Here is a 25,690-nt window from a genome sequence, read left to right on the forward strand (position 1 = left end):
ATACTTTTTACGAAATGTCAAAACAAAATCTTCAATTTAATTTGTATAATTTAACCTATGACGTTGGTCTAACAGAAAGCTCGGTGAGGTGTGGATACTTAATTCATCTTGCGACGGATGTAGTTCTAACTACCCCAATTGGAATATAGTCGTGTGCTTATGTTATGTTAAAACTTAATGGCACAAACTAATTAATAAAATGAGAATATCTCCATAAGCTGAAATACTTATACAGCGAAGGTATTTCATTACCCAATACATTTTGAATGACCATAAATAAATCACAAGCAATTACGAACTCAATAAATCAACTTAAATTAACACGTCTGAATCCGACTTTGGTGTCAGAAGTAAATTTATCTGTTACTGCGGATGATTTCCATACTTACCTAATACTACTTAAACACAAATATTAAAATATAAGTTTAAAAACGGAAAACTCGTCTACGGAAAAATCGCTCTCAAAAAGTATGAAACAAGAAAATATTTATCTAAAATTCGTCCGAATATTGATGTATAGGAGATTATCGTGGTCGTATGCCGTGCGTGATACATTGATAATATTGATATACCTAAGCATAATCCTAAGTTCCTAATCCTTTCCGAAGTCGGGTGTTAGTCTTTTTTTATAGAATTTATCTGCTTAATATAAATTACCTGGGTGAAAGTGAAAGTTGGTAAAGCCTTAGGAAAAACCAAAATCTTATTTCTTTTTATTATTTTTTTATTTATTTATTAAGTACTACTACATCATACATGTAAAACATTAACAACTAAGACAATTACTAAAATTAAGACTTATATATATGACGTTACAGTGTACATAGCATATTTATACAAATTAATTAAATTAACAAATCAGTCTCTATTTACTCTTAACTGACAAATATGAATAAAATAATTATGAAATTAAAGTAGAATAAACTATAATATCATCATCACCAGCCCATTAACGTCCCCACTGCTGGGGCACGGGCCTTCCCTATGGATGAATAGGGAGATCGGGCCTTAAAACAACACGCGGGCCCAGTGCGGATTGATGGTTATTAACGACTGCTAATGCAGCCGGGACCAACGGCTTAACGTGCCTTCCGAAGCACGGAGGAGCGCGAGATGAAAACTTTTTTTTTGTGGTCACCCATCCTATGACCGGCCTTTGCGAAAGTTGCTTAACTTCAACAATCGCAAACCGAGCGCGTTTACCGCTGCGCCACCGAGCTCGTCAAGAATAAAATAAAAATATAAAATATGAATTTACTTATTTCAGGAACAGTAGATCCTGCCCGGGTTTTGTAATTAAAATTCACACGGTTACATATTATACTTATTGCATCATCACAAAACTTACTATTCAATTAACATTTAAGTACACCAGTATCCAGTGTCTAATTTTACGAGCTGTCAACACCAGTAATCACCAATTTATCTCAATATCTCAACTCTCACGCCTCCATTGATCACCTTAACACGATTCGCACAATACGCCCCACATCTACTGAATATGCAATTGGGTGCATGTGGATTGCTGCATCATACAAACCAGTTTTGAATCAACATAAGCTAACGACTATACTTATCCCTATTAGGGTAATCAGAAGTACCTCACATTATTTAAGTACCCACAACACACGGAGCTTTCTGTTATAAGTGATAAGTGGTAACGTATCGCCGTCTATAATGGTCAACTGTGTTAGTGAAAACTGCACTTTTTTATTGAAGCTGTGATTGTACTATGATGCTGTTAGGACTAATATCAGGAGTATAGAAGAGAGTAGAACAGAGTAGTAGTAGGAGTAGAGTCGAGTGGAGAACTGGCTATAAATATATTGGTTCTTAATCTATTTACGTAGGAGTAGGTGCTGCGTACTTATAACCATAAGATTTTTTAATAGTAATAGTTTTTAATAAATCATATGTACCTACTCATGGAAATATTCTTTGACGTGTAATATTTATTATGAATAAGGAATTGAATTGAAATCGATTACAGCGAGAACTTTTTGACATACGTACCCGAAAGTAATTTTTACTTGTGTTCCAAAGAAATAGTCACCAACAAACGTTTCTGTGCGACAAACTTTACCTAAGAAGACCTAATTCAAATAAATGAGTATTAAATTACAGAATTAAGGCTAGAGCCATTCTGAGAAGCTACGTATATAGGCAGGTCCATATAAACTAAGCATTTAGCTTGAGTCACTTAACATTTACATACTTACTTAATATTGCCAACTTTACCTTGCTTCGGATTATCTTTCACTTCTCAAACTCAACCCAAACTTCAAACACCTTTATTAATTTGGTAACATGGTTACACTTTGAATCGTCAATTCTTATATACTTGAGGCCATTTTTCAAACGTCTCATCCACGTGACACTACTGCTTCTTCGGATTCTCAAATAGCAGCAGCAGTAGCAGCAAGAAATACCTCGGCACAGAACCAAAACCACGGAACAGAAGGAACAGGTTGGAAGAACCCAGTGAGCGCGAATCGCTCGCCATACAAGTACGAACAAATAGTTCATACTTCAACTTTGCACTCCACTCGTTCGCAAACTTTACGACGCATGGAGATCTGCGAATATTTTAATATTTAAGTACCTACTAATATTAAAAGGTTGTCTTGTGCATTATAACCTGCAAGGCAAAAAATCAAATATCAACTTTGATGCAAGGAGATCCCTCCCTATCACAGGAAAATCCTATCAAAAAACAAAAACTTTTGTGTGCAGTATTTTACAAAAAGTGATGATAAAATTGTAGCCTATCACATAAAATATACATTGCTGGTAAAGTGGCTACGGAGTTTGAGAAGCAGTAGAACTATCGTAATTCTCCATTTGCAGGAATAGTAGTAAAAGAGAGCGGGGTTGAACCGGAGATAGCAGTTATCATACAAAATGCGTGTTCATCCTCTTTATTACCACCGTTCTACATGCCCTATCTATGGAGTAATGGCGATTACTCCACCGACAAGAGCGCAGCTCTTAAATAAAGAGAGAGAGAGATCCTCTTTATTCCGACATTCTTAAAAATATTGTAATACAATTTCAGTAATTTGGCTAATATTGGTTCCCATACGGTTATTTCAAAGGATAAGTAAGTCCGTTGAAAGTCCTGATTCAATTCCCAACAGAATAAATATATGTCAAAAGAAAAAAAAGCTACTAGTAGAATGTAACCTAGATTATATACGACATAATGACATGTAATACGAACTATTACGAATAGATGAATATGAATATATGAAAGAGTAGAGCAGGTACAACAAAACCTAAAAAGTGCTATACTGCATTGAGGCTTAAGGATAAAAACTGCCTATTTCCAACTGATGGCTGCTTTTCTTTTTCGTAACTCATCCTTCAGACGGGATACACTCCACGTTGCTCCACATTTTATAGTAATTTATCACAAATTTCAGCTGGACAGTATGTAAAATTTAAAAATACTCAACAGTGCTACCACCTACATTTGAGCTTGTAGTTTTTATTCTCATTGATGAGAATATTCTTACTTAGACTTAATAACCCTAGAAACACAAAATGTGTGAGAATAATTAGAAATGTCTAGTTTAATACATAATATCGTAACTAAGCAGTTACGATGTTTTCTACGCAAGTTGCACAAATTATCTTTGTGATTCAGTGAAAGGTTTTAATTAATAATTACGTTCGTGTTTTAGGCCAGCTGTTTTACACATTCGTACACTTTCCTTTTCATCTTAAAATGTTATTATTCTCTGAAGAAATGCTTACTGAGTACCTGAACCTTAATATAAGACACAATACAGTTTACATTGGTACCGATTCAGGCAACCACCAACTTAATTTTAACTTAATTTGACAGAAGTAAAAACTAAGTACCTCTATCCCGTTCTTGCACGTATTGTAAATGAAAGACGGCCACTGATTTAAGAACTATGTCAAACTAAAATTAGGTTAAGTTAGTGTCCACCCGAATAGGCACCATTGTGTGGTAACTGGTTGCGGTTTTTTTATGTAACTCTTCTTCGGATGGCATTTTCACTGCTTGGCCGGACAAACGGGAAGCGCTAAGCGCCTTCGCGGTATCCGATTGTATGACACCAAAAACTAGAACATTTTTTTTTGACGTGACTTATTGTAGGTTTGCCGTAGATGGTATTAACTACTTGACCGGACAAATGGGGAGCGCTGAGGACTCTCCTCCGTTACACAATTTAAGACAACAGGCCTGAGGGTGCCTAGTTGGGCGCGAATCTCGGCTCAAAGCGTCGTCTGAGAGGAAGAATATTTGAAAGAAATAATTGCGATAAGCACTGAATGAGCGAAATCACCACGCCGGCGGGGTCAGTATCGGGGTTCTGAAGTGTTTGGTGTCGCGAGCCGATTGGCCGCCTCTGTGGCTAGAGTAAAACTAAAACACATACTACAATATCAATATGGGTCAATTTATTTAAATACTTAAATACGAAATAGCGCGAGTTCTTTCATCAAATTGTGAGTAGTAATCGACAGAAGACGACGTGAAAACACGTGCAAAATGTTAAATGCGTACTGAATAGGCTAATTTCCGACTAGTCAAATCAATTACTTTTTGCTAAACGTCAAAACACGAAATTACTATGGAATTCGTATGAAAAGCACTCTGTGACGTCATAGAACAACGTGATAAAATGTCGGAATTATTATTACGTTTTTCTTTAAGAGAATGTTCTTCGTTAGTTTTAGGTCTGTCTTTATTTAGTAAACAGAATTTCATAATTTATCTTGAACTTAGTACACGACTCAATTCCAATCCATATAGCCCTCAGCTTACGTACGGTCACGAGCATTAATATGTATACACTTTGGTACCATGTCACATTAACTTTTTTGACCAATTGAACTGTAAGTCTCACTAAATGTCAAATATGTTAGTGCGACAGAGTCCTAAAGTGGGTACATTACATTGCTCATGACTGTACTTAGGTACTTATGTAATTATCTAAAAAAAAAACATGCAGTTCACTCGTTCCTTGAACTCTATACTCAGTACTCAAAAGCATAACAAAATTGAAAGTGATGACGTCACTCTACCCTACAAGGAATACTGACTCATTATTATCCGTCTAAAGCGTGGGCGAAAGTCGACCATACAAAATTAAGCCTTATTGTCCTCGATAAAAAGTGAAATGTCGTTTTGCAAGTTATGATGATAGATGACATTGTAGACACGAAAGTTAGAACGTATTTAGTGATGCTAGAGTTTAAAATACAGATACCTTACTAAATAGTAACTATAGACCGGTATCCTTCCCCCCCGCACCAATTCGTATCGGGTGCCGAGCTTACCCCCTCTTGATTAGTACCTTAGTCACACCCCGGACACTTCATACAAACAACCTCGTTTTACACAAGCACCACACATCGACGTTATCATACACGCGCACCTGTGTGTGTGACGTCTGGCGCCATACGTTTTAGGCCCTGCGCAGACGGCACACTTTTTGTGCAATCGAGTCTGCGGCGCACAATAAGTCTGCATGGCGCGCAAAAAGTCGGTCGCGGATTTTTCACAGACTCAACGCACACGACGTACATCTTCGAGCATTTTGTCAGCAGAGCTGTAGGGACGTAGACGCTATGGAAATCGTGCAGAGATCGCGAAGTATTATTTTGTACATGAAGTACAGAAAAAGAAGAAGAAATAGAGAATTTTGGGTACATCCTATACTTTCGGAAAGATTACTGAAGGGACAGTTCCATACTAAACATTCAATTCTGAAACAACATCCGGCAAATTTAGATATAATAAAGATAATAGATTGCGTGCGTTACGTCGTCCACCCCTAGCAAATGCAGATTGCCGACTAAAGTGTGCGCCGTCTGCGTTAGCGCGCGTTGAAGCAAACGTTAAATTTTTTTCACACACTTTTTGTGCGGAGCGGCGCGCCGCGGCGCGGTGCGGTCTGCCCGAATTACACGGATTTTTCGTGCGCCGGACTTTTTGCGCGTCGTGTGCGTTACTGCATATAATTGCATAGGTTATATTTTCACAGACTAAAAAGTGCGTCCGGATAGTCTGTCGTCTGCGCAGGGCCTTAGTAAAAGTACATACTTTTAGTAAAAGATTTACATACAGTTTTAATGATTTTTATATAAGTGACAAATAATAGTATTTAAATACATTAGTCAGTAATTCACTTCATTTACAATAATAAAATGTACGTCCTTGGAATGTTTGAGATACCAATTGAATGATAACACTTACGTCATCAACGGGCTAGCAATGTGTGCGTTACCCCAACAAGAAAGTATCTCCTAGAGTTATATGAGTAGAACGTATAGTTGGTGCCTTATCTGCTGTAAATGTGCCCCCACATAAAAAATGTGTGCCCCCTGTCGTTTCGAAAAAAAATCGAAAAAACGATTCTTGCTGGGGTAACGTTTTTCTAGCAGGAAAATTCTAAACGAATGATCGGAGAGATAAAAACTGTGCATGGCCAGATAGCTTATATGTGTGCCAAAATGTGCCCCCAAAAATAAAATCTGTGCCCCTTCAGATTTTCGAGATATTGCATTTCCTGCTGGAGTAACGTTTTGATGAATAGTATATCTCTAAAACCATTGCATGTGCCCCTGTAGAATAAACATACGCGAGTAGCTCTTAATGTGTGCGCCTTTGTGCCCCAATTAGATTTTAGAAAATATTTATAGTTTTCAAGTTATCGCGGTTTTATGAAAACCCGAAAAAACATCGCAGCGCCTAAATGAGACAAGGCATAACTTCGCTGAAAACTGTATTCGGTCTTTCTTGACGCTAATAATAACCATACAAAGTTTCAAAAATGTTCATGCATGCGTTTTTGAATAATCTTGCTAAAAGTAAAAACGATGGTGTCATAACTTTGACGGCAAAATACAAGGAACTGGCACAATCCCAGATGTGTAGGTGTAAACCAAAATCTTGTGCCTTTAGTCAAAAATATATGGTGAAAATATTGAGCTTCAAATGTTACGCATTAAGTAAATATAAACAAAAAACCAAAATATGTAAACAACGGCTGGTTATCCGACCAAATCTGGATGACTACTAAAAAGCGACGGATTCATACTTAACGAGGACCTTCTTTATTGGACGTATTATACCTAAGCTGTTGTCCTTACAGTCGCGTTCAAAAGTTTTGAGGGCTAATTAAAAAATATATTAAATGCACCTTGTGACTATATAAATGAAACATAGTTTTAACTCTGCTTTACAATAAATGTGACTTACATTAGTATAAAAATACAGGTATGTCACAAAACAGTTTGGTCACGATTTTGAGCATGTTAGTCACATGTACATTTTATTTGAAAATGGCTCTTATAAATGTACTTAATCATGTGTAAGGTCATAGAAACAGCTATTAAAATATAATCCAATAACAACTTTATATTATTAGTTATTACTTTTCTACTTCAGTGTACTCAGGCACAACACGTGTGAACCGGTTAGTGAGTAAAGTAAAGAAGGTCATCGATATGTATGAATCCGTCGCTTTTTAGTAGTCATTCAGATTTGGTCGGATAACCAGCCGTTGTTTACATATTTTGGTTTTTTGTTTATATTTACTTAATGCGTAACATTTGAAGCTCAATATTTTTACCATATATTTTTGACTAAAGGCACAAGATTTTGGTTTACACCTACACATCTGGGATTGTGCCAGTTCCTTGTATTTTGCCGTCAAAGTTATGACACCATCGTTTTTACTTTTAGCAAGATTATTCAAAAACGCATGCATGAACATTTTTGAAACTTTGTATGGTTATTATTAGCGTCAAGAAAGACCGAATACAGTTTTCAGCGAAGTTATGCCTTGTCTCATTTAGGCGCTGCGATGTTTTTTCGGGTTTTCATAAAACCGCGATAACTTGAAAACTATAAATATTTTCTAAAATCTAATTGGGGCACAAAGGCGCACACATTAAGAGCTACTCGCGTATGTTTATTCTACAGGGGCACATGCAATGGTTTTAGAGATATACTATTCATCAAAACGTTACTCCAGCAGGAAATGCAATATCTCGAAAATCTGAAGGGGCACAGATTTTATTTTTGGGGGCACATTTTGGCACACATATAAGCTATCTGGCCATGCACAGTTTTTATCTCTCCGATCATTCGTTTAGAATTTTCCTGCTAGAAAAACGTTACCCCAGCAAGAATCGTTTTTTCGATTTTTTTTCGAAACGACAGGGGGCACACATTTTTTATGTGGGGGCACATTTACAGCAGATAAGGCACCAACTATACGTTCTACTCATATAACTCTAGGAGATACTTTCTTGTTGGGGTAACGCACACGCTAGCAATAGCTAGCAATGACGGATTGTCATAGGACTGAGCATATCTGGTCTTCTTAAACCATGCCCACATCAACAAAGTTATTATTTCTGCTAGTAATTTATGTATTAGAACCATGCATGTGGGTTGTTCTACTCAATTATTGTCGCACACGGTAAGTTCACAACATTGTTTACTAAACAAAGCATAAGTGTTGCTGGGAAAATTATCGAGCAATCAATTAACAGTCATAATTAGTAAGTAAATAAGTCTACTTCTCGTTAAAAAATAATCGATAACTTTAGAATTTTTGTTCAACAAAACGGTAGGTAAATTTTAAATTTGAATTTGGAACGTAAATAGGTAAAGGTATTAAGAATTAAAAACCTTATTATTACATTAACTTTCTAGTCCTAATACTCGTATTTTTAATATTTTTCTGCAAGATCTTTTTTTTATGACCCACACAAAAAAAAGTTAAATATTTTTTTCATTTTTATTTCTTACGAAACATTAGGTAACTTACTGGTGTTACGATTTATTTGCTGACAAATGTAAAGCTAAAAGCTATTTGTAAGCAGGAACTTAACTATTAAACTACCAATATAACAAGTACTTAGTAACGTTCGTAAAAGTTATTATTATGATGAAGATCATAATAGTAGGATCTCTCGTGTAGGTCGTGGGATCAATAACCGACCTCATCAGTTCTGGTGCCAGAGATATATCCTCTGACATAGCTCTAAAATATGCAAACAGTTACTAATAAGTAGTATAACATAATAAATAATTAATGCACAAACAGGAAAATACAAAACATAAGAGAAATAGACAGAGAAGTAAGTATGAGTAGTATTTACATTGTCTAAAATGAAAAGGCAATGGAACACTACAGCCATGCAGCCTAAATGCAAACATTTTCTTTAAAACTCAATAAATGTCAAGCTAGCAAATGTCAAAGATGTGAAAGTGAGAACGAACGAGGTTAATGTTGCCAGTTGCCAGTAATTTGCACTTTGCATTTTTAAAACACAGCTAAATAATACATTTCGTACAAATTGGTTCCGGGTTTAAATGAACGAAATGTGTCCGTAATGATCTTCTGGAACTGTGGTAAAGGTTGGTACTTATTTAAAATATTTTCAGACCAGCGTAAAGAGTTTGTAAGTCAAAACAACTTGTATAGATTATCAGATAATCTTTTTATCCACCTAATTTTAAAGATTAGACATCAAACACCTAAGAGATGACCATAATCCGTTGTCTTCTAAAGCCTGCATAAGCCCCAAAAATTGTACATTCATCACACAGTTTCAAAATTATGTTATGTCCATACATAAATTTTAAAACACCAAAACAAAAGTGGATCCGGCTCACTGATCGAATGATCTTATGTCTCCCAGACAGGGGATCCCGCTGAGTGTAGACACATTGGAATACCAAGCGTGTACAGTCATGAGCAGTATAATGTACCCATTTTAGGACTCTATTTGACATTTAGTGAGACTTACAGTTCAATTTGTCAAAAAAGTTAATGTGACATGGTACCAAAATGTATACATATTAATGCTCGTGACTGTACAATCGGATCATCATAATACCTATATCAAAGTATAGGTAGGTAAGTATACAGGTTAGTGACATCGTAATACTAAGGGGGATGATTCAGACCGCGATTCCGTGTTGATATCAAGTGGCATTTCCTGTCGGAAAATTTGTTTATTTTACTTGTTCCATACTTTTGCGACAGAAAATTCCTCTTGATATCAACTAAGAATCATGGTCTCAATCATGGTAACACTCTGTATAGCAATCAAATCAAACCTGACAAATCTTCAGGTTAAGTAAGTAGACCTCGTGAAAACGGGATATCACCAGATGGATGACATATGCGTATATAACATAAACTCATGAGTATACCTATTTCCAAAGGCGCTAGTCAGAGGTACAATATTCATCGCAAATTACCTGACTATCTGATTACTTACTTGATGGTGGCTCTCTTGTTTCTTGTAATTTTTCGTTTTGAACATCCTCACAACAACAACCTTTGGGTCCAGGGCAAGGAACTAACATAAAGCTTAACCCAACAAAGAGGTCAAGTTAACAGTGAGAGGTCATAAGTAATTCATACTGTTCACCTGCCCTGACATTGAATGCCACGTGCTGGTTGCTAGGCAACGGCCAACAAACAAACAAAACTACCCCCCATCCATTCAAGTTACGATCCCAGAGAACGAAACACGTTTTCGCGGTAAAAAGTTAAGAAAGTTCGTTAAAATACTCTATGGCGCTGTTCTTAATTTAAAAATTGGAAATTCAAGTTTTAGTCCAAATAATTATATGGAGACGTGAATAATTTTCGAGTGGTGAACAAAGTTTTTCATAAAGTTTGTCATAGTTGAGTGATTAAATATCGATTAAAAAACTTAATGTTCGGACAGTAGAGGACAGTCATGGCGATGCCAGCTGAATAAACTTGTACCAAAAAAATTATCAAATATTTTGAAAGGATTTAACAAATTCGTAAAGATGTTTTGTGATTAAGGGGGTAACGGCCTTCTAATATAAGTAATATAAAAGCTAAAAAACTTTTTGTTCATATTAAATCGATCAATCAGTCTTCTATCGTGTGGGTTGTGAGGTGGATTACCAACCCCATCAACCCTGGTGTCAGGGTTACTATTGAGCCGGAAAAGGCCCCTGACATGGCTTATGTAACGACTACTAACATCAGTAAGTAGTAACCGGGACCAACGGCTTAACGTGCCTTCCGAAGCACGGATCAATCAGTAATAACAAATTTCGTTTAAATCATTACTAAAATCATAAACCTAAAGCTTCATAAAGATCTCAAATAATGGAAATGCGTCACATGTCCAAATCCTGGCACAACGTGAACTGGTGGGAGCCTGAGCATTGGAAGGGGAAGGCTCCCAGGACAGTGTCATCTGTGTCCTTGGAGGGCGCAGACCCGAGCGAGATCAGGAATGGCTGGCTGACCTTGTCTGATCCTCAGGTAAGATTAGGCAAACTCACACATACTAACATACAGAGTGTTAGTGACATCGTAACGAAAACTTTGAGTGATGATCCAGACCATGATTCTAAGTTGATATCAAGTGGAAAGTATATAACTGAAAATATTTTTTAAAAATACTCAAATTTTCATTACTTTTTCGACAGGAAATTCCATTTGATATCGACTCAGAATCATGATCTGAATCATCCCCTCCAGTATTCGTTACAGTGTTACTAACACCCATACGTACTTGTATGGCTACCTGTATGTATTTGTATCGGGGGTGTAAGTGACACCGTAACGAATACTGAGGGAGGTGATTCAAACCTTGATTCTGAGTTGATATCAAACGGAATTTCCTGTCGGAAAATTCATAAAAACTTTAGTGTTTTTTTTTATTATTTTCAGTTCCATTATTTGCGACGGAAAAATTCACTTGATACCAACTCAGAATCATGCTCTGAATCATCCATCAAAATTTTCCTTACGAGGCCACTAACACCCTATATTTATGTATTTTATTTCTGTAAGTACCTACATATTAGTGTACGTTATCTGGGGGGGTTAAAAAAGCCATAGAAATTCATCTAAAAAAGCAATATTGCTATTTGACATTGTTTGTATTGCGCACTTACTTTTATATGCGCAAATGTCAAATTGCAATAAGTATTGCTTTCTTTGATAAATTGCTTCGATATGGCCTTTTTAACCCCCCTAATCATTAGTACATGGCTATGATACTGTCCACCACATCACTCACATTAAGTCACCGTTATCGATTCAACCAAATTGAATACGTTATTGAAACGTTTATTCGTAGGGCCTTGACCTTGGCCTTCGAAAACCTAAACCCTATGTTCAACAGATTGATGGGGTACCAAGTGTTAAGTCGTCAGAAGATCTTCTATCGTGTGGGTTGTGCGGTGGATTACCAACCCCATCAACCCTGGTGTTAAGGTTACTATTCAGCCGCCAAAGGCCTCTGACATGGCTCATGTAACGACTACTAACTTGCTTCAGTTAGTAACCGGGACCAACGCCTTAACGTGCCTCCCGAAGCACGGATCATCTTACTTTCGGTCTATCTGGTGATTACCATGCAATGTCCTAACCAAACTAGGGATCACAAAGTGATTTTCGTGATATGTCCCCACCGGGATTTGTACCAGGGACCACGGATCGTGAGCCGGACGCTCAAACCACTGGACTATGGAGACCGTCAGAAGATGACTGACTGCCACTCTTGGCAATTGATTCTTCCATCACGGGAACAATTGGGTCGTGTACAAGGTTCAAGACAAATTATGAAATTCTGATTAGTAAATAAAGACAGATCTAAAACTAACACAACATAAAAATAAACAGCCCATATACGTCCCACTGCTGGGCACAGGCCTCCCCTCAATCAACCGGAGGGGGTACGGAGCATACTCCACCACACACGCTGGTCCACTGCGGATTGGTGATGATGTGTTTTAACGGCTAATTCAGAGTCAAATCAGTTACTTTTTACTAAACGTCAAAACGCAAAATTACTACGGAATATGTATGAAAAATCACACTGTGACCTCATAGAAAAACGTGATAAAATGCCGGACTTATTATTACGTTTTTCTTTATTAAAAATTTATAAATAAGTTAATAAATAGAAAAAAGAAAATGGTTATCGTTGATTTTAGATCTGTCTTTATTTGGTAATAAGAAATTCATAATTTATCTCGAACCCTAGTACAGGACCCTACGTCATTAAGTCAATACTTTTTTCTCGTCCATTATAAATTCATATTGCTGTCAATTTGAACATGTGTTTTCCACCTTGGGAGTTAATAATAGCATGGGAACAAGCCATGTGTCTCACTGTATACTGTAATTTTATTATAGTTTCGACAGGTAGGTACTTGAATTTTAATCAGTATTGATGTACTTACTTGTATATCTAAATGTCTTGGAATTATACTTTACTCACGATTTCAATGACACGTGCTAGGACGTAATATACGATCCCGACGACCCGATTACTCTAGCCGTAGAGGCGGCAAATCAGCTCGCGAAACCAAACACATCAGGACCCTGATACCGACCCCGCCGGGGTGGTCGACGATTTTCCTCAATCAGCGCTTATCGCTGTGGGTCGATTAATTCTTTGAAATATTTTTCATCTCAGACGACGCCCTAAGCCGAGGTTCGCGCCCAACTGGGCACCCTCAGACCTGTTGTCTTAAACGTTGTACCGGGTGAGAGCCTTCAGCGCTCCTCATTTGTCCGGCCAAGTAGTTAATGCCATCTGCGGCAAATCTACAATAAGTCACGTCAAAAAAAATTACACGTGTGTAGCGTAACGTACTAATAAATAATGTACCTACTAACTTAAATTAAAAATGGGGGTTGCATCAATGATGGCTTTTATATAAAACATTCTTCTTCTATCGTGTGCGTTGTGAGGTGGATTACCAACCTCAACAATCCTGGTGTCAGGGTTACTATTGAGTCGCCAAAGGCCCCTGACATCGATTCATGTAACGACTTACTTACTTACATCAGTAAGTAGTAACCGGGACCAACGGCTTAACGTGCGTTCCGAAGCACGGATCATCTTACTTTCGGACAATCAAGTGATCGGCCTGTAATGTCCAAACCAAACTAGGGATCACAAAGTAATTTTTGTGATATTTCCCCACCGGGATTTGAACCCGGGACCTCCGGATCGTGAGCCCCGCGCATAAAAATAACAAAATGTTATTTGAATCTATCTTATTGGGCTTAAGTATTCTTAGGGACCGCCCACGCTTTGGGCACATTACCCTAACAAAATGTCAATATAAAATTTTTAATACAAACTAAGCAAAGGTATAAACGTCATTCAGCTTACTTTAGGACATATTTTTTTATAAAATTGTAAAAAATTAACAACTAACATGAAAAGCAGAAATATTCAAATTAGTTTTTTATAATAGCATAACGTTTCATTTAAGAATACAAATAAATACCTTCAAAAATGCATTACGCACTTACCCAATAATAAGCCCCTTTGTCTACTAAACCGATATACTTACGGCACACTACCTATCAGGTTAGTCTAACAGAAAGCGCGTTGCAGCGTGGGTACTTACCTCCTTGCGATAGATGTAAGTAAGTAAAATATTTATTTTTCATAAAAAATACAGAAAATATTGGTAGGTACCCCACAAAACCAATTTCTCGGTTTGTCTGTAGGAGTGGAGTTCGCTTAGTTATTATGTTTTAAAATACTTACAGTTAACGTATAGCTAAGAGATCTTTTGCATAATATGTTTAAATAAAGATTTACTAAATTTATTTATATTGCACTCCTGACATAATATACATGTCGACCGGCAGCATGTATCTTTGCCTACCCCAATTGGGATTAGGTCGTTTGTTTATGTTTATGAAAATGAACATTAGGCGTCTAATTCAAATTCAAATTCAAAAATATCTTTATTCAATAGGTAACATAGTTACACTTTGAATCGTCAATTTTACATAACGAACGTCTTATCCGCCTAAAACTACTGCAGCTTCTCACAACCTGTATAGCCGGGGAAAAGAAGCTGCAAGAAAAACCTCGGCACAGGGCCCTAGACGTTCTTTAAAAAAATAAAAATAAACATAAAATATTGGTATACAATTGAGTAATTTAGCTGCCTAATATCAGTTCTCAGACAGTTAATCCCATGCATTCATATCTTCTAAATAATCACTAACTTTATAATAACCTTTTTTGTAAAGTTTTTGTTTAACTACTGTCTTAAAACAGTTGAAAGGCAAATTCTGAATGTCAATGGGAATCTTATTGTAAAAACGTATACATTGCCCCTTAAAAGATTTAGTAATCTTATGTAATCGACTGACTTGTAAAGCAAGTTTATTTTTATTCCTGGTATTAACAATGTGCCGATCGCTATTTTTTGCAAATAATCCTATATGTTTTTTTACATATATTAAGTTTTCAAAGATATATTGTGATGCCAAAGTTAAAATATTAATTTCTTTAAATTTATTTCTAAGTGACTATTTATTTTTATTTTTTTTCTATTTATTTGGTAGTATCGTCGATGCTAAAGCATTAGTCACGCTGTAGGTTGGGTTACCTCACCGATTTGCATGCGGCCTCGCGCCTTATGACGCACCTTACAAGGCAAGGAAGATGCTCGCAAAAACATTCTATTGTTTTGATTTCCGGATATCCACTGTGTTTATATAGGTGAAGTACGTTTGCTTTCGTAATGTGGCGAGATAAAAGCAAAAACAATGAATAGTCAGTCACCTTTGACTAGGGTTGCCATCCATCCGGGTTTCCCCGGATTTGTCCTAGTTTAGAGGGCATCCGGGGAGCGTCCGGGGAAGGTTTAACTTGTAAACCGGGTCTTTAAAATTTCGGCCGCCCGCGAGATACGCACTATGCTCGCACGCACACCACGATCAACCGACTAACCAAGTATATTCACAACCAAGTATTATTATGTTTTTGTTCATTATTTTAATAAGGTTTTCTTATTTCAAGAATTAAAAAAGCTGATTTATATAAACAATTTGTAACAAATTGTAATATGATTCTGTTTTGTTAAAATAATGAATGAATAAAAAAGGTGATTTATGACATTTTCAACTGTTTTTTTATTACATTGAATATTATGTTTAATTTAAAAGATCTTGTTGACATGTCCGGCTTTCGGACTCTAAAATCCGGGGTTTTCACGCGTTTTGTCCTGTTTTCCAAATTTTAGAGATGGCAACTAGGGTTAAACTGGTCAAAGGTAGGCCTTGACCAGTAAACTTGAAACAAATGTAAAACACCCGCCAAAAACCATTAAGGAACAAAATATTTATGCCCTGCTAATGTTTTAAATGTGAAAGTAACTGTCTATGAGTAACGCTTTCGCGACCTAACTATTACTTAAACTAATTTTGATAAAATTTGGATAAGATAGTTTTTATATTACTTACCTCATGGAGGAAAGGAGGGGAAGACCTAGGAGAACATAAGAAAGAAATAAAAGAGAAGGTGCAGGTCGTATCGTATCAAGAAGTGAAGGATTTGGCGGGAAGAAGAGAGGAATGGCGATTACTCCACCAACAAGGGCACAGCTCTTAAATAAAGAGAGAGAGAGAGAGAGAGTTTTTATATTATTTAGGCTGGTAATTTTTTAATGGAAGGTTATCAAATACATTTTAAGTTTTCGAATTTAAGTAGAAGTTCAAAAAAATATGTTACGCCGTAAACTTGTTCTAACATAACATAGCATCACGCCTGCATCCCCGAAGGGGTGGGCAGAGGTCTATAGTACCCCCACTTGTCGCTAGGTATGTTTAAGTCGCATGTAAGGAGGCGAGCCCATTGCCATTAACTAGGCAGAAATCTTAGAAACCACGTGATATCATTTATCTATCTACTCATAAAGTCGAATTCAGTGGTTTAAAGTTCGTGCCAACATATTTTATTCTATTAACTAATTACTACTATCGTTCCACATATAACCCCGTGAGGGACAGACTGGCGAGACTAATAGTAACTATAAACACACTTAATTACAAACAAAAAAACAATAATAGTTAGGTTTATATAAGTTTTAATTCGCCTTGATTACTTCGGTAGCATTTACCACTTCACGCATGCACACGAAATATTTAATAAGTAGATAGTTTTATGAAAGACGTAAAATACGGAAGAAAAAATCATTTTATTGCGTACAGTCACGAGCAATATAATGTACCCACTTTAGGACTCTATCGCACTAACATATTTGACATTTAGTGAGACTTACAGTTCAATTTGTCAAAAAAGTTAATGTGACATGGTACCAAAGTGTATAGATATTAATGCTCGTGACTGTACTAGGAATTTTAAATTCGTGTTTGAATCATAGATAATTGATATCACGTTGTTTCCGGAAACTGTGCCCGGTTAATGGCTAAAGGCTCGTCCCCTATTACGTGGGACTTAAACAATAGCTAACGAAAACTTTATACCTGTAAATAGGGTGTTAGAGACATCCTAACAAATAATGAGGGGGATGATTCAGACCACGATCCTGAGTTGATATCAAGTGGATTTTCTTGTCGGAAAATTCATAAATATTTTTGGGTACTTATTTTAAAATTATTTTCCGTTCCATAATTTAGCGACGGAAAATGCCACTTGATGTTAACTCAGAATCATGGCCTGAATCATCCCCCTCAGTATTCGTTACGATGTCACTGACACCCTGTACGCTAACAAGCCCGATGCCTGGCGTGTTGCCTGGCGAGTTATGTAGGAATACTAATACTTATCGGGGTAGATAGAAACATTTAGCTCTATTATTCTACTTTTTAAAGACTAGGGCACTTGCGTCTAACTATTAACTAAATTAAGCAAAGTATTGCATTATGAATTCGCCCTTAGGTTAAAAAAATATCGAGCTGCAATGAGGCCACTATTGCATTTTATTATCACACTTATTTTCATTCTGTTATGTATAATTTCGTGTGCAAAAAAGCGCATTGTATTGAAAATAAGTTAGCGTTCAACTTGGCACCCTCAGATCCTCAGCTCAAGACTTTTGTTTTTTTTTTGTACCGAGTGAGAGCCCTCTGAGCTCCCCATTTGTCCGGCCAAGTAGTTAATTTATGTTTAAATACCTATATTATTTATACGTACTTATATGGTAAACGTCGCAGGTCGACGACTGACCGATGAGTCATGGCGTTTACACGGTGCGCGAGCGCCGATTATGGTCATTGTTGACTTGAGTAGGCAACAGACACTTATTTTATATTTTGTCGATGCGAAAACCATAAGCTCACGACTATTTTCCCTATAGGGTTAGTCAGAAGTACAATTATCGTATGTTGTACACAAAGTTGAAGAATCCGAGCTGGGTTTCGAACCCGTACCACTAAGATGTAGGCCACGCGTTCTATCGACTTGTACATCTACATAAACAGCCTACCGCTGGGCACAGGCCTACCCTCAATCAACCGGAGGGGGTATGGAGCATACTCCACCACCCTGCTCCAATGCGGGTTGGTGGAAATAGGCGTGAGTGTATATATGTATGTGTGGATACGGCAGTAAGGTGCGTGAGTAACGAGGGGAAATGACTAACAGCCACTTGTTGACTATTACAATGCTATTACGAACAATTACAACTTCTCGCCTCGACGCACAGATTACAATATAAGTACGTAAAGCTTAGCGTTACAAAACAACTTACTAAGTACATTACTTACTGTTGCCGAACAATCGATAGTTTTTTTCGACGTGACTTATTGTAGATTTGCCGCAGATGGCATTAACTACTTGGCCGGACAATTGGGGAGCTTTGAGGGCTCGCACCCGGTACAAAATATAAGACAACAGGCCTGAGAGTGCCCAGTTTGGTACGAACGGCGGCTCAGGGCGTCCTCTGAGTGGAAGAATATTTGAAAGAATTAATCGACCTTAGTGGGTCGATAGCGATAAGCGCTGAATGAGGGAAATCGCCGGCGGGGTTGGTATCGGGGTTCTGAAGTGTTTCGTGTCGCAAGCTGATTGGCCGCCTCTATGGCTAGAGTAATCGGGTCGTTCTAACATCTTGTTCTTTTGTTTTCGGTTTAAGAAATAAGGTTATACATGCAATAAGCACTTCCCGTCACTGGATTTCGATTTATGTACCAATTATCTTCCAAATCTACACATCTCATCTCCGTACGCCTCAGCCTACCCCTTCGGGGATATAGGCGTGATACTGAACATCTCGACATACATACATTACAATGTATAGTATGTTTTTCCCAGCTGCTTTGATGTGTGAAAAAAAAACATAAAGATGGTTACTTTTGTAGTGAAGCGTATTAAATTAGTATGGATTCTATCTAGATAGATGGATAATCGAAGATTGCGTAATATGGAAATGTGGAACATCAGAGTGCATTGGAGCAGTCTTATGTTTGACTCGTGACTCTACCGAATTCATAGGACACTAATCTGATCTAGCCTACAAGATCCCACTGCTGGGCAAAGGCCTCCTCTTCCTCTTTCCATTTTTCGCGGTCCTGTGCGTACTCCGGCCAGTTCCTTGGGCAAGCGTCCAAGCCGCCATACCATCTCTTTCGAGGTCTGCACCCGTCATGAGACGCTATTATTATTATTAATAGCCCGCAATGTCCCACTGCAGGGCAAAAGCCTCTCTTCCCTTCTTCCACTCCTCCCTGTCCCCAGTTTGTTCGTGCCACCGTTTCGAAAAGCGGTCCAACTCGTCGCGCCTCTTTCGTGGCCTTCCCCGACGTCTGACAGCATTTGCAGGAACCCACTCTGTAGCTTTTTTGGTCCAGAGGTCATCGGGCATTCGGGCAACATGTCCAGCCCAGTCCCATTTCAAGCAGGCAGCCTTTTTCGCTACGTCTGCTATTTTAGTTTTGGAACGCAGCGTCGTGTTTCGGATCCGATCGATCAATTTAACACCAAGGATGCTGCGTTCCATACCTCTCTGGCAAACCTACGACGCTACGATCTAAAATGTATATGTCGCGGTCGTCGTCCCCTCAGCCAAATTAAAGGATCTGGCCAGGTTCCGCCCAGGCACCGGCAGGCAACCTTGGCCCGCATGCATTATGCACCACATTATACATACCGATCGATTACCCGCCCACAACTGAACCCCGGTTCGTGTATCAGTTTTATAATGTTTTTATTAACGTGTTTAGTTGTTTGTTGCCTTTCTCTTTCGTGTGTACATTAACATGTTTATACAGGGTGTTAGTGGCATCGTAACGAACACTGAGGGGGATGATTCAGACCATGATTCTGAGTTAATATCAAGTGGAGTTTTCCGTCGATATCAACCTAGAATCATGGTCTGAATCATCCCTCAAAGTTTTCGTTACAATGTCACTAACACACTGTGTATAAAATGTAATACAACACTAATTTAATACCTATGTAATTTTATTACAATAAAGAAAGCTATAAGAGAGAACAAATCACGCTTGCTAAGTATATCGTAGTGGTTAGAGATTTTTTTTGCCTCGGTTGGCATTCACAACTTGGCTGGACATATGAAGACCGCTAAGGCTCTCACGCGGTACAAAATTTAAGACAACAGGTCTGAAAGTGAAAGTTGAAGAAGAATTGTCTTTTTTTTTGACGTGATTTATTATAGATGTACCGCAGATGGCATTAACTACGGGGGAGCGTTGAAGGCTCTCACCCAGTACAAAATTTAAGACAACTGGCCTGAAAGTGCCCAGTTGGGCGCGTTAGCGGCTCAGTCATCTAAGAGGATTATATTAGAAGAATTAATCGACCTTAGTCAGCTGATAGCGATAAGCACTGAACAAGGGAAGCCGTCCGCAGCGCGCAATATGGAAACTTGTTTTAAGTTTACTTCCTTTTTTTGACGTGACTTATCATAAGATTTGCCGCAGATGGCATTAACTACTTGGCTGGACATATAGAGACCGCTAAGGGCTCTCATCCGGTAAAATTTAGACAGCAAGCCTGAAGGTGCCCAGTTGGGCGCGTTAGCGGCTCAGTCATCTAAGAGGATTGTATTAGAAGAATTAATCGACCCTAATGGGCCGACAGCGATAAGCGATGAAGCCTACCGCAGCGCGCAACACGGAGACTCAGTTTTACTTACTTCCAAACCGGCAGTAAATCATTGCTTATTCATCATCATCAACCCATTAACGTCCCCATTGCTGGGGGACGGGCCTTCCCTATGGATGGATAGGGAGATCGGGCCTTAAACCATCACGCGGGCCCAGTGCGGATTGATGGTTATTAACGACTACTAATGCAGCCGAGACCAACGGCTTAACGTGCCTTCCGAAGCACGGAGGAGCTCGAGATGAAAACTTTTTTTTTTTGGTCACCCATCCTATGACCGGCCTTTGCGAAGTTTGCTTAATTTCAACAATCGCAGACCGAGCGCGTTTACCGCTGCGCCACCGAGCTCCTCATTGCTTATTACGTTTGCTTAAAGTATACTTAGTAATACTAATGTAAACAAGAAACCGCATGTCAAAGACCTCATAACAAGATCTTACCTCTACACATATCCTTTTACTAAGGCTTCGCTTCCCATTCAAGGCTTGCACACATCTTGCGGTTTTTGCATATAAAGTATACTTACATTATTAGAATGAATATATGTTAGTGGTTTGCGGCCTTATAACTTTATAAAGCACACCAACGATAACTTACCACCTCCATATCCTTTTTATCTAAAAGACTTCGCTACCTAAGCTTGCATAATATGCAAAAAACATATAAGTAAGTCACTTAACTCTTAAAGTCACTTAACTCTTAATATCTTGCTTCATCGTTAACAGCGTTATCGCTCCCCATTTGTCCAGCCAAGTAGGTAATAAATGTCATCGGAGACAAAATTACGCAGAAGGATTGTCAACAAACACCGTTAATGAACATTCTGTTGCTTTGACATATCTTATTGTAGATTTGCCGCAAATAGCATTAACTACTTGACCAGAAAAATGGGGAGCGTTGAGAGCTCTCCCCCGATACAAATTTTAAGACAACAGGCCTGAGGGTACACGACTCTAATGAGCCGATAGAGATAAGCGCTGAATAAAGGAGGGGCTAAGCAAACACTGCTAATAAATAGAGCCTATGGTTAACCTCTTTTCAGAATAAAAACTTTTATAGTTGCAAACTCCTTTAACACTTGTCTGTTTTAAAACAAATAATACGTCATTACGACATTACTTGTCAGGAGTACAAAGTGGATGTTGTGTTTACGATTTTTACTATGAATATGAGGGTGAGTTCGTCCTTTTTAAAGATTCCGAGATAATTTTGTACGTGTTTTTACAATTATATTCACTCAATTTAAAACTTAGCTACTTAACTGTTACCTACTGTTTTTTTTTTAATACGTGGTAAATACAGAACCAAAGATAGGTACAGAACAAAAACCCAAAAAGATCTACCTAGAGGAACTACTTAATAACTACAGCCTTTTCTGATTTTCCTTCCGGCCAAGTAGGTAATGCAATGTGAACTAAATCTCAAGGCACGTTAAAAAAATCCGATTCCCTATTTTTTAGATCATATAGTGAAAACCATCAAAAGCAAAATTTTATATCATTAGTTTTTTTCTTCTAGGTATGAACGGGACATGTAAAATATTAAAAATAAATTCTAAGTTAAGTGCCTACTTAAATAGCACCTTAAAATTAGCGAAAAATAAATCCCTAGTATTAAAACTCGTTATCTCTAACATCACAAGTAACCTAGCTCGTCTACCCACAGTCTGCGCCCACGCATGGCTGCGCGCGACAACCTGTCAATTGCAACAAGCATATTGTTCTGTCCCGCTTCCGGCATTGGACGGGACAATACCATTCTTGAAGAATGACTTTAATATCCGTAATAGTCGGACTTCTTTTTTTTTTTGGGAATGAGTTTGTCGAAGATATGATAATATAATAGACATGATAGTCCATACACAAAATTCTCTCTCTCTCTTTATTTAAGAGCTCTTGTCGGTGGAGTAATCGCCTTCATTACTCCATAGATAGGGCGTGCCCCTGATGCCGGGCAGCAGCGGTATCAGTACTGGTTGGAGGCCGAGGAAATGGATTCTGGTAGGGCTCTAGCTAGAACATCACCGATTGAGAAATTGGTCGGTGTACTGCGGAACGGAAGGCGATTGGGGCAACCACCGTTCTACACGCCCTATCTATGGATACACAAAATTACTCTTACTTAATTAATTACCTACTTACTTATTTGTACTCTCTTGTGTAAGTTGTTTTTATTACTTGTTTTATTGAAGTTATGTGTTATTCCGTGTTTTGTTTTTTTATCTGTTAATGTGGTGTACCTTTATAATAAAAGTTTCTTTCTTTCTTGATAATCGGAGTCATTTGCAGCCATTGAGTAACATGAACCTCCGGCGGACCGGAGTTCACAGCTGATTGCTCTTGGAAATTTTCCTAAAAGATAATATAGCACTTTAAGTACAAACACGCAGGATACTTATATCAGATTGCAGTTTTTACTAATACCGCTGCCTTGACCATTATATACGGCGATACCGCTCACCACCTATCACGTTGGTCTAACTGAAAGCTCGGTGAAGTGTAGGTACTTAGTTCATCCTGAAAATAACAATTCAAAATAATATTTATACAGATTGTTACGTTGTTTACGTTTAAGCTGTCACCGTAACGAAAACTTTGAGGGATATTTCAGGTCGTGATTCTGAGTTAATATAAAGTGGAATTTTCCATCGCAAAAGTATTATGATTGAAAATAATTTAAAAACACAACAATCATAATTACATACTATCATTTATTTTTAAAAATATCCACTCTGAACTTCAATTATTGTACTGCAATACAACTGTACAATATTGTATTCATTCTATTCGTCATTCATTCGTCACTATAACTTCCTTGTCTAGAAATGGTCACATTCATGTACCTATCAGTCTTTGTAACCATTTATCAGCTATTATACGCCTCCTTCTAATACCTAAACAAACTAAACAACTCCTAACAAGGTTTTAGTCTCCGTCTAGGAACTGAAAATGGCATTGTCTCTTATAAAACGACCTTCAGACTGAATCAAGTCTTTAGGAACCATTTTGATCGATTTGTATTTAGTATTTACGAGTGTAGGTGGTAATACACACGTCGACATTGATTGCCGATTGTTATCATGCTTCGACGTGTTACGAATGCTTCATAAGCAAATTTATGTGGAAGCTTATAATTGGCCTCATTCTAGCTTATGTTTGTACGTATTTATTTAAGATTCCGTGCTGTTAGCTTTCCTCAAGAAATAAATAATTAAATAAGTTGTATATACCACGTACAATAAAGTAATAATTCAATGGCCCCGATTCCTGCAGACACATCCTAATTTTAATAATTAAAACACATAATAACGGGTTCTTAACGCGTTTAAATCAGGGATATGAGACTCCCGATATATCATCCCGTGAACATGGCACTTGCAACAGTGTCGAAATATCGGGACTCTCATATCCCTGATTTAAACGCGAGCACAAGACATTTATATACCTAAATGTCAACCGACTTTAAATAAAGTTGCAAAAAAATAAAATTATATTCAACACAAAGTACGTAAACTATCAATACGTGGAATTTCACAGAAAACATAAAAGAACAGTTCGAAATACCTTACTAAAAACTCCGTTACATGCCCTAAAAAGCCGCGTTCATAGTATTACCGATTACAAACACCACAAGCGGTGTACTAAACTGCGACTAAACTATGGCTAAACAGCTAATTGCCATCAGTATGTGTGACACCGTACTATTACTAGAAACGCGTTAAGCAGGTCGGTTGCTTAGCCGGTATTTTGAATAATGCAATCCTGGCTCCATGGCTAAGTGGTTACATTCCTCCATTGAGCACATACCTAAATTCCAAAGCCGATGTACTTTGGTTATGTAGAAAAAATTGCTTGATAACTGTATAGTTATTTGGTTTTTAGCTCTTGGTCCGGTTTCTAGCAAACGTATACATAAAATGTTAATATGTATTAGGAAATTGTAATGTAATACTTGGAAAAAAATATTTTCATTTTTTACATCACACAACCGCTTTGTATCCGAAAGTAGGTGACATAGCACTCGACATAGCCAGTAGGAACAAAGTCTCCAGCTTTCCAGTGTATAAACAAGTTTTATATTATACTTATTATTTATTTACTATAGAACACACGTACGGTCACGAGCATTAATATGTACACTTTGGTACCATATCACATTACTTTTTTTGACAAATTGAACTGTAAGTCTCACTAAATGTCAAATATGTTAGTGCGACAGAGTCCTAAAGTGGGTACATTATATTGCTCATGACTATACGTATATTACACATATGTATTTAGGTGCTCCCCAAGTCTAAGTGTCACATAACCCCACGACTAAGTATATCCCAATTGGGGTAGTAGAGGTACAACCATCGCAAGATGAACTAAGTACCCACACCTCACCGAGCTTTCTGTTAGACCAACGTGATAGGTTGTGAGATGTATCGCCGTCTATAATGGTCGAGACAACTGTGTGAGTGAAAACTGCACTTAAGATAAATTATCAACTCATTGGTGCAAGTCCTGTACCATGGAAGTAAGTACCACGCTATTGGAGAATAAAAAAAAGTTACTCATCATATTTTTTTCTTGTCCACAGGCGAGATTCCAACAGAAGCAACTCCAAGAGCGCGAGCTGAAGATCGCGTCTCTGTACGAGGCCCAGCAGGCCAGGGCGTTGGACCGCGTCCGACACTCGCCCAGCAATGGCATGGTCAACGGGACCAAGGCCAGTACACCGCAGGAGGCGCAGGTCCCTGTCCACCCTGGAAAGGTGAGCTGCACTATGGATTATAACTTCAAATCAA

General features: G+C 37.8%; 1 protein-coding gene across 3 annotated transcripts in view; it reads left to right on the top strand.

Annotated features, from left to right (window-relative positions):
• The window catches only part of LOC126374867 (zinc finger C2HC domain-containing protein 1C), a 52,079-nt gene that overhangs the window by 16,967 nt on the left and 9,422 nt on the right, over positions 1-25,690 (top strand). For all 3 annotated transcript variants that reach the window (XM_050021630.1, XM_050021632.1, XM_050021631.1), the window contains exon 2: positions 25,483-25,656. In XM_050021630.1, the coding sequence (XP_049877587.1) occupies positions 25,483-25,656 (174 nt within the window). The remainder of the gene's footprint in view (positions 1-25,482; positions 25,657-25,690) is intronic.

The sequence above is a fragment of the Pectinophora gossypiella genome, chromosome 18 (genome assembly GCF_024362695.1).
Source record: "Pectinophora gossypiella chromosome 18, ilPecGoss1.1, whole genome shotgun sequence".
In the NCBI taxonomy this organism is placed as follows: Eukaryota; Metazoa; Arthropoda; class Insecta; order Lepidoptera; family Gelechiidae; genus Pectinophora; species Pectinophora gossypiella.